Raw genomic sequence first — 16,754 nt, forward strand, 5'->3', positions numbered from 1 at the left:
TGGATAGAGTACCGTTAACTTGTAGTGTATTTCATCTTAATATTTTAATGTATTTAACTTCTATTCTAATTTATATTTATGTAAATATGCACCATGGTCCTGGAGAAATGCTACATCATCTTTACCATGCGAGCATGGTTTGAACATTAAATAAAGGTGACTGGTCTTGACTTGAAAACACCATGTAAATTTAATGTCAGAGACAAGAACAGGAAATAAGGGTTCAGGTTTTGGACTTAAATTTTATACTTGATTAACAAAGAATGTTGAGAGTCAATTCCATTAATGGCCTTTCAAAGTGAAGTGAGAAATGTGCATGTGCAAGGAATGGAAATTATGAGATGCTTTGGAGAGAGAGCAAAGTTTGAGTTAAAAGATCGTTTTCTGTTTAGTCAAATTCTAGGTGGTAAATTCAGAGTTGTGGCAGAAAAAAAATCAAAGGGCGGCCTATTGTGCGGATTTCTTTTCCATAAAAATTGAACAGATATAAAACATTCTTCACGTTTACAATCACTATTTATTTATTTTCTTTAACTTCTGATGAAGGATCTGATTTTCAGGTCTTTTCCTTTCCCCACAGTTGCTGACTGGCTTACTGATATTTCCAGAATTTTCATATTTCTAGCATCCGAAAAATTTTGCATTTGTATTAATTTTAGAAAAGTACAAAACATTTTTCACAGACATCACTATTTAAATAGAACAATTATCCCTCTCCCTTTCAAAACATTACAAGGATTTTTACTCCAGCCTCACTGCTGAGATAAGGATGGGAGCGGTATGGAGGGCTACGGGACTAGGCAAAAAAATGGTTCAGCACATACTAGGTGAGTGGAATGGGCCTGTTTCTGTGCTGTAATGTTCTATGGATCTATGGTTCATATCAAACAGTGAACTTTTTTTTGCCTCCTTCCTCTCTTTACAAGCTATTTAAAATTTAAATCTGTCAGTTTATGGCAACAGTTTGTCAGATGCATGACATTCCCAGGAAGCTATAGTTTCTGAGAATATCACTTCACAAGTCTTAATTCCAGCCAGTTATAACAAAGGCCATTTGCTCTGTTGTGCTCAATGATATTAAATTCTGTTTTTATGCACAGTATTGCTATTCCATCTGCTTCCTGCACATGTCCAAGGGGAAGCACATTAAATCTGTGAAGTTCTTGCTTGGAGTGACATGCTATCAAATCCAATTGCAGGAACAGCACAGAGCATGGTAAAGTGTGGGGCATCGTGACCTGCTTTGAATAAGATTAGGACATTTCATTTGTTTTTTAGGTTGGATGAAAATTACAACATTGTGCCACATGGAATCAATTTCCAGGATGCAATATTCCCTGACACTACTGAGAACAACCAGATGTTTGCAAGTCTCTTCCAGTTCTCCAACTGCACCAGTGGCGCCCGTCATCCTACCTACTCACCAGAGTGGGAACTGCACGAGGATAATCGGGTAGGACTTTCTTGATTCCTTCATGGTTACTTAAGGGAAAACCTCGCTTGACAAACCTATTGGAATTCCTTGAAGAAATGACAAGCAGACTGGAAAGGGAGATGCAGTGGATGTTGTGTAATTGGATTTTCAGAAGGCTTTTGACAAGCCACACATGAGGTTACTTAACGAAATAAGAGCCCATGGTATAACAGTGGGTAGAGCATTGGCTAATTACATTACCCCTCCATAAATCTTCGTCCGCGAAGCCAAGCCAAAGAAAGAATTGGTAGGAAGCCAGAAGTTGGAATACAGGGATCACTTGCTAGTGGTGTTCTACAGGGGCCGCTTCTTTTTATGATGTATTATCAATGATTTACATTATGGATTGAGGCCCATATTGCAGAGGATACGAAGGTAGGTGGAGGACCAGGTAGTGTTGAGGAAACAGAGAGGCTGCAGAAAGACTTGGAAAGATTTGGAGAATGGGCAAAGAGATGGCAAATGAAATACAATGTCAGAAAGTGGATGGTCACGCACTTTGGTAGAAGAAGTAAAGGACAGACTATTTTTGGTCTGGGGAGAAAATTGAAAATATCCAGATACAAAGGGACATGGAAGCCTTCATGCAGGATATGCGGTAAGTTGCTGGTAAAGTCAGCAGTGAAGAAGGCAAATGCAATGGTGGCATTGATTTCAAGAGAAATAGAATATAAGAGCAGGGATGTGATGTTGAGGCTCTATAAAGCACTGGTGAGACCTCACTTGGAGCATTGTGAACAGTTTTGGGGTCCCTATTTAAGAAAGGATGTGCTGACATTGGAGAGGGTTCAAAGGAGGTTCACAAGGATGATTCCAGGAATGAAAGGGTTATCATGTGAGGAATGTTTGACAGCTCTTGGCCTGTACTCATTAAAATTATGGAGAATGGGGGGGTGGGGGGGGGGTGGGGGAGGGGAAATCTCATGAAACATTTCAAATGTAGAAAAGTTGTTTCCCATGTTGGGAGAGTCTTGGACAAGAGGGCAGAACTCCAAAATTGAAGGGTCTCCACTTAGTGATGCAGAAGAATTTTAAGCCAGAGAATGGTAAATCTGTGGAATTTGTTGCCATAGGTGGTTGTGGAGGCCCTCCATAATATTTGGGACAAAACACATTTTATTTCCTTATTTACCTTTGTGCTCCACAGTTTTAAATTTGTAATCAAACAATTCTTGTGTAATTAAAGTGAACATTACAGATTTTATTCAAGGTTATTTGTGCACATTTTGGTTTGACCCTGTAGAAATTACAGCACTTTTTATACATAATCCCTTCATTTCAGGGCACCATAATATTTGGGGCATTTCCTTCATGGGTGTTTATGAATACTCAGGTATGTTTAATTGTTTCATTGGTGCAGGTATAAAAAGGCTAGACTTGATTTGAAGCTTTTGATCTCCTTTGGAGTCTCTAGTTGCCATTTTTATACACGAAGACCAGAGTTGTACCAATGAAAGTCAAAGAAGCCACTATGAGGCTGAAAAACAAGAATAAAACAGGAAGAGACATTGCCCAAACATTAGGATGAATACAATCTACATTAAGAGGAAATAGCCTACTGGTAAGCTCAGTAATCGCAAAGGGACTGGTATTCCAAGGAAGACTCCACTGTTGATGACAGAAGAATCCTCACCATAATGAAGAAAAATCCCCAAACACATGTCCAACAGATCAGAAACACTCTTCAGGGGGAAGGTGTGGATGTGTCAATGATGACTATCTGCAAAAGAGTTAATGAACAGAAATTTGATGACAGAAGAATCCTCACCATAATGAAGAAAAATCCCCAAACACATGTCCAACAGATCAGAAACACTCTTCAGGGGGAAGGTGTGGATGTGTCAATGACGACTATCTGCAAAAGACTTAATGAACAGAAATACAGAGGCTACACTACAAGATGCAAACCATTAGTTAGCCACAGAAAGGATGGTCAGATTATAGTTTGCCAAGAAGTGTTTAAATGACCTTGCAGAATTCTGGATGAAGGTCTTGTGGACAGATGAGACCAGGATTAACCTGTATCAGAGTGATTGTAAGAGTGAAGATTGAGGCTTAAAGGATCTGCTCAAGATCCAAACCAACCACCTTTGTCACGATTTGCAACTTGCAGTGTAGCCTCTGTATTTCTGTTCATGAGGTCTTCTACGGACAGTAGTCGTAGAAACATCTGCACCTACCCCCTGAAGAGTGTTTCAATCTGTCGGACATGTGTTTGGGGATTTTTCTTCATTATGGTGAGGATTCTTCTGTCATCAGCAGTGGAGTCTTCCTTGGAAAACCAGTCCCTTCGCGATGACTGAGCTTACCAGTACACTCTTTCTTCCTAATTATGTTCCAACCAGTTGATTTTGGTAATCTTAAGGTTTGGGCGATGTCTCTTACTGTTTTATTCTTGTTTTTCAGCCTCATAATGGCTTCTTTGACTCTCATTGGCACAACTCTGGTTCTCATGTTGAAAAATGGCAACTACAGACTCCAAAGATGATCAAAAGTTTAGAAGCAAGCCTAGCTCTCTTATACCTGCACCAATGAAGCAATTAAACATATCTGAGTACTCACAAACACCCATGAAGCCAAATGTCACAAACATTATGGTGCCCTGAAATAGGGGAACTATGTATAAAAAGTGCTATAATTCTACATGGTCAAATCAAAATGCATACAAATAACCTTGAATAAAATCTGGAATGTACACTTTAATTGTTTGATTACAAATTTAAAATTGTGGAGCACAGGGGCAAATAAAGGAAAAAAAAAAGTGTCTTTGCCCCAAACATTATGCAGGGTACTGTATTTAAGGCAGAGATTGATGGGTTCTTGATTAGCCTGGGCATCAAAGGTTATGGGGAGAAGGTCAGGCAGTGGGGCCGAGTGGGAAAATGGATCAGCTCATGATTAAATGGTGGGGCAGACTCGATGGGCTGAAGAGCCTATTTCTGCTCCTAGGTCTTATGGTTTTATGGTCTTTATTTAATGAATTAATAGTCTAGGAAAGGCTTATCATTGAATCTTACACTGCAGTTAATCACATGCTCATCACCTTCCTTGTTGATTTGTGTTGATCATTTGGCCTTTTAAATGCTCCCCTGATAAAAGATTGTCCAAGATATGCATATTGGAGGCTTAATGTTAGTTTCAATTCCCTTTGCCAAACTACCTGGAGCAATCCTCTCTTGAACTGTGCATACAGGAGTTCATTCTCTCAGAGATACTGTAACAAACCATAATTCTCACCTGAGCCTGTGAGCGCTGCCCTTTAAAATCAGGCAGAAGCTGTTATGAGCAAATCACGAGAAGCTGGAGGAAGTTAACGGATCAAGCAGCGTCCTTGGAAAGAAAGGGAGAGTCAACATTTCAGGTGAAAATCCAAAATGAGTTCTCTTCATTGATGCCAGCTGACCCACTGTGTTCCTCCAGCTTCTCATTGACTGCTGTGGATTTTAGCATTTGCTTGTATCAAAAGTTATTTTGCTCAGTTATTAGGGAGCTAACGAGAGAAGTAAACCCTCTGCCCCCTGCCTCAATTCAGCTGTTCAGCATTCCTGACCCATTATGTCTGGACTTGGGTATTGTCAAAACTGGCTACATTTGTACTCGTCCAAATGACTGCAGATCACTGAACAGGGCGGCACAGGAACTGGTCCTTCAATCTTTTTGATGACTAATTATTGAGAAGTCAAAAGGTGGCAATGTGGAAACTGGAATGTAAAACTGGCTTAAAGCCAGTTCCATGTAAAACAAAAACACTATCATTCAGCAGATAATAAATAGTCAAATTACTCCAATTAATTTACAACACACAAACGTGCTGGAGAAACTCAGCAGGTCATGCAGCATCCACAGAGAAGTGAAAGACCTGAAACGTTGGCTACCCTATACTTCTTGTGGATTCTGTGTGACCTGCTGAATTTCTCCAGCACGTTTGTATATTGCACTCGACCCCAGCATCTGTAGATTTATTCCTTAACTCTATACAAAAAGAAGTGGAGAGTTGGTAGAGAACTAACAATTTTTATTATCTTATGTAAGTTTCGTGAAGTTCGGCAAAGACCACAACAAATACGAGTGCTGGTTGTTTGGTCATTATTAATATTTTTACCTCCATAAATCAGTCAAATGATACATCAGTGCAGCCTATGTATTCAAATTAGGGATGAATTTAAATTAAAGGGGTCATGGTAGCTTAGTAAATGTAAGGAACTGTGCAGGAAATCTACTTGTGTCGTTCTCATGTGGAAGTTATTTCCTTGCATGTCAAGAGCCTATTATTAGAGTACCAATATAATGAAGCTTAACACTGGGAATTCATGAAGTTTTTTTCATTTTACTAATTTATTGAATGCTTTACTGACTTTAGTTCAACCTCCATATGTCTCTCTGATCTATTCTGGGTTTAATCCTGTTTTGTTGAAAGAGCCCCAGTATTTACAATATCTCCAAAGTGGTTGATATTGCCCTTGAGGGTTGATAGGAGTATCCAAGGGTCAAAAAATGCCGGGGGGGGGGGGGGTCAAAAGGGAGTCAATAAATGCTGGGGTTTGATTGAACTGGTAGGGTTGAAAGAATTGTAGAGCCCAAAGTCCCTGATCCTGCCCAGTAGCCTGAGGTACTGCTCCAGCCTGACGTCCCCGCTCCTGCCTGGGAGCCTGATGTTCCCCCGACCCAAGAGCCTGAGGTCCCTGCACCTGCCCGCGAGCCTGAGATCCCCACTTCAGCCTGGGAGCCTGTCATCCCCATCCACCCCAGGAGCTCAATGTCCACTGATATGGGCCTAGAGGACCCCAAAACCCAGCAGCAATAGAAATTCACCAAGACAAATGGTTACTTAAACAAAAGTTGCTTTTAATTATCTTTAAACATGAAAATGGGATCAAACTTTAACTTATTACTATTAACTTAACCCCCTCCTAATTCTAAGTGCATGTATATGTAATGTATATATGTTCAGAAAAGTTCTTTGATTCACAATCCAATCTCACTTCTCACTTCTCCAAGTTCACTGGTTGCAGGCAATTCTTATACTGTGCACAGAATTTAACATTTGTGAATTTCACCAGGCTTTGGTGCTTGAAAGATAAATTGTTACTTCTCAGGAAGGTTCTTGTCAGTTTTCAGAGAGAGATTTGTTGCTCGTTGGACACACACAAACTGATTCCTTCTGATCAGCCACATCAGTGTCTTGCTGAATAAACTTGCCCCATCAGGGTTTTCCAGATGATAACCTCTTTCTTTCAGGTCACTACAGAGTTCCTTTTCTGTTTCCCTTATCTCAGGCGAAATATTATACAGCCAGCCATCTCCTCTTGTATGGACCACAAGGGTTTTGAACAGGTTGAACTCAGAACTCATAACCCGTCTTCAAAATGGGGTTTCAAACAAGCTTCCAAAAGCCACTGCAGAAAACTGGGTCTCTCTCTCTCTGTCACACTTAGAGAAAAACCTGTTTGACTCTCTCTGCTTGCAAAACCACATGACCTTCCTAAAACAGCACACTCCACCAAAACAGCTTGCTAACTCCCAAAATCAATTCATGAAAGATCTTATCAGTTTCCTGAGATGGGCCCTTCCATGTGCACCTCGTTGTGAAAAGCTCCAGCACAGGAGTCTATTGTCTTTGCAGACCACCTTATGCATAATGCTTGCATTTTAAAATGAGATCTGCTTTGAAGTGTTTGTATCTGTGTGTGACCTAACCAAAAATCCCACAATCTATCTCCTCCAAAAACATAGCTATACATAATATAAAATACAACATAACCTGTCACTCCCCATTCCTGCCCGAGGTGCCCTTTCTGCCTGGGAGTCCGAGGTGCCCTTTCTGCCTGGGAGTCCGAGGTGCCCTTTCTGCCTGGGAGTCCGAGGTGCCCTTTCTGCCTGGGAGTCCGAGGTGCCCTTTCTGCCTGGGAGCCTGAGGTGCCCTTTCTGCCTGAGAACCCGAGGCGACTTCTTTGATGCGGACGGTACCACACCCGATGTTGAGAATGGAGTTGCTGTTGCCGATGCTGAAGACATGGATCCAGCTCCATTTGGTATCATCCTGGCCAGAAGCAAAGGTTTTTTTTTACTGTTATTGTAATCACTTGCTTGGTTAATTTACAGATCTGTGACTTGGCAATTAGGGTGTTGTAACAAAGTGCTGGGAGCCCTGGACACCAAGCATATAGTCTGCAGTTGCTCTCACTAATGCATTTGGAAACTGCACGACTACCTATTTATTTATGTTTGTACATGACTGGGGGTCTATGAGGGATCAAGGATTCTATGCAGGAGCCGATGGTCTTAAATGTTTGGGGACCCCTGATTTAAAACAACCTCAGAGAAACCTTCTCAATAAAGATTGAAAAGGCAGAGAGAAGGATAGAGGATCATTGTCCTGGCAGTGTTCCATCCTTTCATCCACACTCCAACCCAATGCTCCTGTGTGCTAAATGCCAAATCATTAAATAAAGTGCTTTGGGTGACTCAGCCAAAAGAAAAAAAAACCGCCTGACTGGAACTGCACCATCTGAAGTAATTCAGCATTGCTGAGAAATTCAAATAATCCGGTGGTCTGGCACCACGAATTCCAGTGTTGTGCATCCAGTAGGCAAAAGGCCAAGAACAAATTTACCAAGTGTCGTTTTTGATTATAACATTTATTTCTTGGTTTGGGAAAGAACAGCCATACAGTTGATTTGAAAAGAACTTATTTGTAATTCCAGCTTCCAGTTTCCATACTTTCAGCTTTTCAAGATTTAATTTTGGTTAGTGTATTTAATTTGATGTTGGAAGAATGTCAGAGAAGTGGGATATTTATGTTTCTTGCATGATCTTACACTGTTATAGAGAGTTAGGATGGTAACATGAAAGGATGCACACCTGGAACAGAAATATTTGAGGTTTGTATAGCTTCCCAGAGACATCATCCAATTATTATTCACTTCTTGTCTGACCTTACCCCTAACGCTGATGGGATGCTAGCAGGACAAAACATAAAAAAAATAACTCTGAACTGTCGGTATGTCCCTTGATGTTTACCCCTTCAATTTCCAGCTGGAATCTCAGTTCTGGGAGCATTCATCAAAACTAGCAAAGAGAGAAACAAATTAGTGGAGATAGCAGAGAATGGGCGAAGTGTGGGAAGTTTAAGAATTGTCCAGGACAATGGTTCTCATTCTTTTTCTTTCCACTCACATCCCACTTTAAGTATTCTCTATGCCATCGGTGCTCTGTGATTAGTAAGGAAATACTTAAGGTGGTATGTGAGTGGGAAGGGAAGGTTGAGAACCACTGCTCTCGATCCAATTGTTACTGAAATATTTCGCTGGAGAAAAATTGTCATTGGCCCATTTCTTCTGGAGTTACAAAACCATGAACATAACGAGTCAATGAGGGACAATTAAAACAATGGTTTTCAAACTTTTTCTTTCCACCCATATCCTACCTTAAACAATCCCTGACTAATCACAGAGCACTGATGGCACAGGATTACTTAAGGTGGTGTATGAATGGAAAGAGAAAAGTTTGAAAAACTTATCCACCTAGGTGGTGGAGGTGATGTTTTTTTTTAAATTTTTTATTTTTCACAGCATAAATCACATTAGCCATGATATACACTTTTTCTTTTTCACACACATATACAGTGACTTTTTCTCCCCCCCCCTCCCTCCTCCCAAGCCACCCCCCCCACCCCCCCCTCTCATCCATTTTAGGTATACAATCTAGGTTGCATTAAGCCAGTCAGACAATGTTGTCATTGAAGAAGGTTTGCCAACTTGGTTTAGGGATTTTGTGGATGCCATGATGCAGAGAGAGGAATATTCCAATCAAGTGAGCTACATCATCCTGTATGGTGTTAGACTAACTCCGAACCTTGACGAAGGGCACAGGCCTGAAATGCTGGTTATATACTTTTGCTTCCTATAGATCCTGTGTGACCTGGTGAGTTTCTCCAGCACTGTTTTGTATTACCACTGCAACTGCAGCATCAGGCAGACTTTCATGCTAAATTATTGTTGCACATTGCTCTAAAACACAGCCTAGTTCATGAATGGTTGAGTTACAACTGGATGTTTCCCACTTTGCTCCAAACTACTCTGCCTATATTCTAAAGAATAGGATGATCTGAGTTGAAAGAGAACACACGAAATAGGGGCAGAACATAGGCAATATATTCTCTTGATCATTTAGTAAGATTTTGTACCTTAGGTTCATCTTTGCCTTTGATCGCTCAAAAATATATTGCTCTCCGCCTTGAAAAATCCCAATAATTAAACGTCCACTGCCTCTGAGGCAGGAGATTCCAAATAATTCTACCAAGCAGAAGGAGATTTTCCAGTGTTCTGCACTCATAAGCTGTGTATCTGAGTTGTGAAAACATCAGCATATGGCTGCAAACTCAGAGAGAGTTCTAAGCTTTTGAAGATGGGTAAGTTCAGTGTGTTTATACAGTGAAAGAGCAGGCATTCTGTTTCATCCAAGCAAAGAACTGCACGTATGCATTGCTCCAGAATATGGTCTGGACGTTCTGAAATGGTGATAGTTTTTTACCATAAATCAAACATCTGGTTCCCCAAAACTTTATGTGGTTACACACTATATTTACAAGTGTGATATTTTAAGACCAGCCGTAATTCATTTATTTTAAAAGGTTACCACCAATGTTAACATTGAGTATTCTGGTTCCTGTACATTATATAGTGTAAATATTGATTTAATAGTCACTGAGCACAAGTTCAGCACTACCAAACAGCTGTCTGGGCTACTGATTCAGGCAATGGTTTTGCACGATGACCAAATATGAGTGGTCAATATTATATATATATTTTTTCCTCTCTTCCTTTCATATTGAACATGCCTGGGATTGTCTGATATCGGAAGCGAAGCAGGCTCAGGCCTGGTCTGTACTTGGAGGGGAGACCGCAGAGGAACACCGGGTGCTGTAGGTTTCTGTAAAGGGGTAATGGACAAAGTGGCGATTCTCTGTCTGCCTTACGGTGGACAAAAGTTGAAGAATTTCATCTATGTAACATTCTAAATGTAGTGGTTACGTGACAATAATGGAACCTGTTTTGACCTTTTTTGTTATATTTTTCACTTTTGTGTGTTTAGTGTTAGTGTCTTTTATGAGACAGGGAAAATGCAGCAAATTTAGATTTTTTTTTTCCTTTTAAAAATATTTTTATTGAGTTTAACATAAAAATCCCATATACATATTGATCAAGCAAAAATATATGATCACATCTACATATCCCATAATTAAAATAAATACACAGTATGACAAATTTCAAATTTTGATCCTAATTGTTAAATGTGATTGTTTTTTAAAATGATTGTGTGAATAAATCAGTTAAATAATATTATACCACTCCTCATTATACCTTGATATCATATCTAAACCAGTGGTTCACAATCTTTTTCTTTCCACTCACACCTCACATTAAGTATTCTCTATACTATCAGTGATTAGTAAGGGATTGCTTAAGGTGGGATGTGGGTGGAAAGAAAAAGTTTGAAAACCATTGTTTTAATTGTACCTAATTGACTCGTTATGTGCACGGTTTCAGAACTCCAAAGGATATGGGCCAATGACAATTTTTCTCAAGCAAAATATTTCAGTAACAATTGGGTCTAGAGCAGTGATTCTCAACCTTCCCTTCCCACTCACATCCCACCTTAAGCAATCCCATACTAATCACAGAGCACTGATGGCTTAGGGATTACTTAAAGTGGGATGTGAGTGGAAAAAAAATGGTTGAGAACCATTGATCCAGAAAAAAAGATATAATCTGGGATAATCATAATTAACCCCCATAAATCCATTTATCTAAAAGAAAAAAAAATCTAAAACTAATACTAATCTAACCCCCTCCGTCTAATTCTAGATGTGCTTTTTGATGTACAATGGATTGATATAACCATATAACAATTACAATATGGAAACAGGCCATATCGGCCCTTTTAGTCCACATCGATTTACGTGAAACTCCAACTAGTTCCAACTACCTACTCCCTGCCTGTGTCACGTATTTATATTGATCTTTTAGATTTAAGATTGACCCCAATGGCTAAGATTAAAAATGATTGGGAGTGTGATCTTAATATAACTTTTTCAAATGTGGATTGATATTCCACTCTCAGTTTGATCAATGCATCTTTATTTTGTGCACAACACTGTTTATTACAATTTAAGGTGATATACAGAAGACACATGTCTAAACTCAAATTAGCCTTTTTCTATGCAGATGTTGATCCATTTTGTGAAAAATATAACATTTTTGAAGCCTCGCCGATTCATATGTTTTGGGTATGTCCTAAATTAGAAGGATATTGGCAGAATATTTTTCCATCTTTATCGACGATTTCTAAGACTAAATTAGATCCATGCCCTTTAACTGCACTGTTTGATTTTTCAGGTGAACTGGATAAACCTTCATCGGCATCTCAAGGTTTTAGCTTTTATCACATTGATAACCAGACGAGCAGTTTTAATGAAATGGAAAGATGAACACTCACCGACTCATGCAATGGCTACAGGATGTAATGTCATATCTAAGCTTAGAGAAAATTAGGTCAAGATAAAAACTTTCAGTTTGAAAAGGTATGGGGCCCATTTATAGAATACTATCATAATGGGCAGTTTTAGCTGATAATGGGTGCACTAGGGCTGATCCGTCTGTCTGCTGGAGGCCGCGACTTGATCCATCTTTGTATTTTTCCTGTGGTTTGATGAAGCAAATTTACATCTTTATGACATATGATAATAAATTTAGCTTTGAAGAGGAAAGCTGTCACTTGATCTTAATGCCCCATGTTCTAATGAATGTCTTTGATGCCACCTTTAGCTCCTTTGCTCAACTGTACAGAAGGCCCTTTACGAGGAGGAAGACCATGTGCGGAGACTCTCCCAGAAGGTGAGGTCTCTCGAGAAGTCCAATAATCATCTGCGTGAGAAGGTGAAAAGGATTAAGCGCTCCCTCAGGCAGGTGAAAAAAGAGAGCAAACGGGAGGCGATGCTGAGGAAGCAGCTTCTGCAGAAGGAACAGAAAAAGGAAAGAGGAAAATTGAATGCTAAACAGGACACTGGCAAACAGATCCTGAAGAAACCGGCCAAGAAACCAGTCAACCATAAATTGTAATGTCCCTGATTCACTGGTTGTGATGGTCTGTAAGATGGGTTGAAATACTTCCCCTGCCAAGTGGGAATGGAACCCATATGGAAACCACTTACGTTGTTGCAGCAATCTACTCCCAGAAATATTAGTGAAGAGAACGAGAGAACATAGGTGTGCTCTTTCACTTTCACATTTACAATATATTTCTTGGGCAATTTAAGTTTTTTCCTGCTTTTAATAAAAAAACACATTGAATTTAGATGAAAAAAACCCCCAAGGTAAAGCAGGCATGGGACCCATCATAGGAAACTATTCTGTCATCACTAAATTGGCAAGAATCCTCAGAAAAACAATAACTAATGTGCAAAATAGAATTGTAGCGGGGTAGTAAATCGTGATATACTGGTAAGAGCAGTTTTACAGCGTCTTAGGTACACTGGGGAACATAGAATGTAAAACTGTGCAGTTAAGGAACAGGCCCTTTGGCTGCAATATCTGTGTAGAGCACAACGTCGACATACAACTAAAACTCCACTCCTTGCACACGATATATATCCTTCACTTCCCTGCACATTCACGCGTCTATCTAGAAGCCTCTTAAACATTAATCTCGTCTTTGCTTCCACTTGTAGCCCTGGCACCCACCACTCGGCAAAAGCGTGCCCCACACATCTCCTTTGAATTTGGCCACTCCGCCGCCACTTGTCCAACCTCTCCCCAGAGCTCATATCCTCGAATCCAGGAAACATCCTGGTAATCCCTTCTGTACCTTTTCAGAGGCTTCCACTTCCTTCCTGTGATGAGGCAACCAGGACATCAAACAACACCCCCAAGTCTGACCTAAACGCAGTTTCATCCAACTGCAAAGTGACTTCCACATTCTATACTTAATGTGCCGACCAGTGAAGGCAAGCATACCACACGCCTTCTTTACCATCCTATCCACTTGCTTGGCCACTTTCGAAGAGCTATGGATCTCAGCCCCAGACGGCTCTCACATCAGTGCTTTTAAGAGTCATGCCTTCAACTGTATACTTTCCGTTTGCCTTTGCCATGCCTCACACTTGTCCAGTTCAAACTCCATCCACCATTCTGCTGCCTTCATCAGTAACTGATCCATAAGGGCAGCACAGTTAGCCTTTACAGTGCCAGCGATTGGGACCGGGGCTCGAATTCCTCACTGCCTGTAAGGAGTTTGCACATTCTCCCCGTGTCTGAGTGGGATTCCCCCAGAGGCTCCAGTTTCCTCCCACTGTTCGAAACATAAGGGTTATGGGGATAAGGCTGGAAAGGGGTACTGAGAGTAGTGATCAGCCATGATCTGTAAAATGGCGGTGCTGGCTCGACGGGCCGAAGGGCCTACTCCAGCTCCTATTGTCTATTGTATATACCAGGGGGTGGTAGGTTAATGGGGTGTAAATTGGGCGGCATGGACTCGTGGGCCAAATGGCCCGTCACTGCGCTGTAATTCTAAATCTAGTATCTGGTTGTTGTATTCTTTAATAACTCTCTACAGTGACTACACCTCCACCAATTTAGTGCCATCAATGTGTTTCAGTCTCCCAAGGATGCTCTCTCTCAGTGCAGATGTGACACTTTACCTGATTGATTACTAATGCAAGTCCACCTCATCTTTTATCTCCCTCAGTATCCTGCTAAAATATTGAAACCCAGGAATATTGAACTGCCAGTCCTGTCCCTCTTGCAGCCAGGTCGCTAATAACTTAATGCACTGACCCAGGCTCTAAGTTCATCTGCTTTACCCATAAGACGACTTGCATTAAAATGGATGCACCTCAGCCCATCCATATCACCGTGTTCAAGTCCTTCCGTTCGGACTTGCTTGCCATTCCCTCAACTGCTCCACTTGCTGCCCTGCTACTGTGGTTTCCACCTGCTGCCATTCTAGTTTAAACCCTCCCAAGTGGCACCAGCAAACCTACCTGCAAGGATATTGGTCCCCCCCCCAGTTTAGATTTAAGCCGTCCCTCTCGCATAGATCCTACCTGCCCTGAAGGAGATCCCAATCCCCTCCCCTTCACTCCAGCACTAGGTCCTTAGCCTCACATTAAATTGCTTTATCTTCCTTTCTTACATCTTCATATTTCTTCTGATCTCGACTGAGCACTTAATGCAGACTTTTAGTCTTAAAACCAAAGATATCCTATTTTATTAATACAGAATCTTTCCAGTATAGAATCTCTGATCAAACAAAAATATATTGCCTGTTAAATTTATTCTCTACCCCCATAATTGTTGAAGCAATTTTTGAATAACTATCAAGTAGAAAAAGCTTAAAACCATTTTAAATTCCAGGATAAAACAAAACAGGTGGATATTGGCGTATCATGAAAACCACTTTAGCTTCCTTGTAGTTGATTGCTATTCTGAACTGATTGAATATATCACATCATCCACCTTTCAACTGCTCTATAATCAACACCACTTTAACTGTTCACATTCATCAGAAAACTCACTCTAGTGACAAAGGTATCGCGGAGTTCTAGGACGTTATTAATATGCACAGCGAAACTGCTAATTACCATGTTACATAAATTGGTCCCACTGAATTGAAACGCCGTTGTGCACCCCACCTCTTCCTGTTTCCAAATATGATTGGTTAACTTCATTCACCATCAACACCAGTTCTCCGCCCAATGTCAATATTCAGGCATCCAGGACCACTTTGAATCTGAGTTGCTCCGAATTACTATTTTTGTGTAGCTGAAACAGATTATGCACGTGTTCTGAGTGTGAGTCTTGCTTTGTGTCATAATTTACGAACAAATGTCTAATTTCTGAAAAGACACTCTGATTAAACTTAGTAACTTGGGCGAAGGGTTTTCTTTGAAGGCTGGTGTGCGTTTGTGCTAGTATTTCATTTGAAATGCTGAAATGTTATGTTTTTTGCACAAATTGGGAATTATTACACAATATACTGTCTATGTTGTTGACAAACAGTGACCACTTCCCTTTTTTGATTGTGTGCTTTCCAAGTCCACTGTCACCAGCATACATTGGAGAATATTGGAGGGAGGGCGGGCGCTGGGACTTCTGGAGGCAAAATTGTGATGCAACTTCAGCTGCAATGGGATTGAAATGAATTATAAGTGGTCGATCCTCATTCCTCAGACCCGAAGCTCTCAGTGTCGTGAATGGAATGAAGCAGTGTGTGGAGGCTGAGCACTTTCGACAGGGGAATGGGGAAAAGCCAGTACTTTGATTCTTTCCATCTCACCTCTTGCATGCTCCACAACATTGAGTTGAGCAAAGGCATGCATTAGGACAGGACGGGAAGGGTTGAAAATGGGTTCAGATATGGGTATGGGTACTGATCCATCAGGGCGGCACGGTTGGCGCAACAACTTCACAGCGCCAGTGAGTGGGACCAGTCAGCCAAGTGAAATGTACACTTTGAGGTTGCAGTTGCCCGCGTACTTTCACCGAAAGTGCCTCTCTAGAATTACTTTCTCACATATGATGTGTGTATATTTTTATCTCTTGATTAACATCTCCTGAAATCATGTGATCAATAAAACTGAATCCAAACAAAGCCAAGTAAGCTATCTTTCTTCACCATAAGTAAATTGTGTCTTGTGTCCAATAATTTTGAAGAATTTATCTAACTCTATAATGTTTATTGTCTCTAACAGACTCTACACCTTAACAGTTTCACATTCAAACTGAAGGAGGCAGAAAAGAAATATTGTCCAGAATGTAGAGTGACGACGAAGGTGTCAGCAATACAAATACTAAAGCAGTTGCTATGTGCATGAGCCTTTATATGGATGGGGCCAGTGACTAGCAGGGAGTAGGTGGAGCCAGCCTCCCAGGTTACCTCCCTGCAGGTACAGTGGGTTTCCCCCTGCAGGAGGCAGTGCAGGAGTGCGGACAGGCGCAGACAGTCACCGACAGTCCAGTGGTTGTATCAGCATACTATGTAGTTTGTGGTTAGTCCCGGTCAAGAGTTGCAAGCTTTTATACCTAATGTCATCATCTGGGTATCTGATCATTGGGAATCATGCCACAATCCCAGTGCGGGAGGAACAAATAAATGTTTTGGATTCCGTTTTTACAAGCCAGTTTTATCTGGCTTATAAAAATCAAATGTGACTTATATATAGTTTTCAAACCACATGTCTCTTATTTGCCATTCTGTTCGAGTTACTTTCTATTCAATCAAT

The 16,754-nt window shown here is 40.7% G+C and overlaps 1 protein-coding gene across 1 annotated transcript in view; it reads left to right on the top strand.

Moving 5' to 3' along the window:
- Positions 1-13,285, top strand: part of LOC138762621 (coiled-coil domain-containing protein 3-like) — a 35,744-nt gene extending 22,459 nt beyond the window's left edge. The window contains exons 2-3 of the mRNA XM_069936252.1: positions 1,279-1,453; positions 12,301-13,285. Coding sequence (XP_069792353.1) covers positions 1,279-1,453; positions 12,301-12,594 — 469 coding nt within the window. The 3' untranslated portion in view covers positions 12,595-13,285. The remainder of the gene's footprint in view (positions 1-1,278; positions 1,454-12,300) is intronic.
- The last annotated feature ends 3,469 nt before the right edge of the window (positions 13,286-16,754 follow it).

This window comes from Narcine bancroftii, chromosome 5 (assembly GCF_036971445.1).
Source record: "Narcine bancroftii isolate sNarBan1 chromosome 5, sNarBan1.hap1, whole genome shotgun sequence".
In the NCBI taxonomy this organism is placed as follows: domain Eukaryota; kingdom Metazoa; phylum Chordata; class Chondrichthyes; order Torpediniformes; family Narcinidae; genus Narcine; species Narcine bancroftii.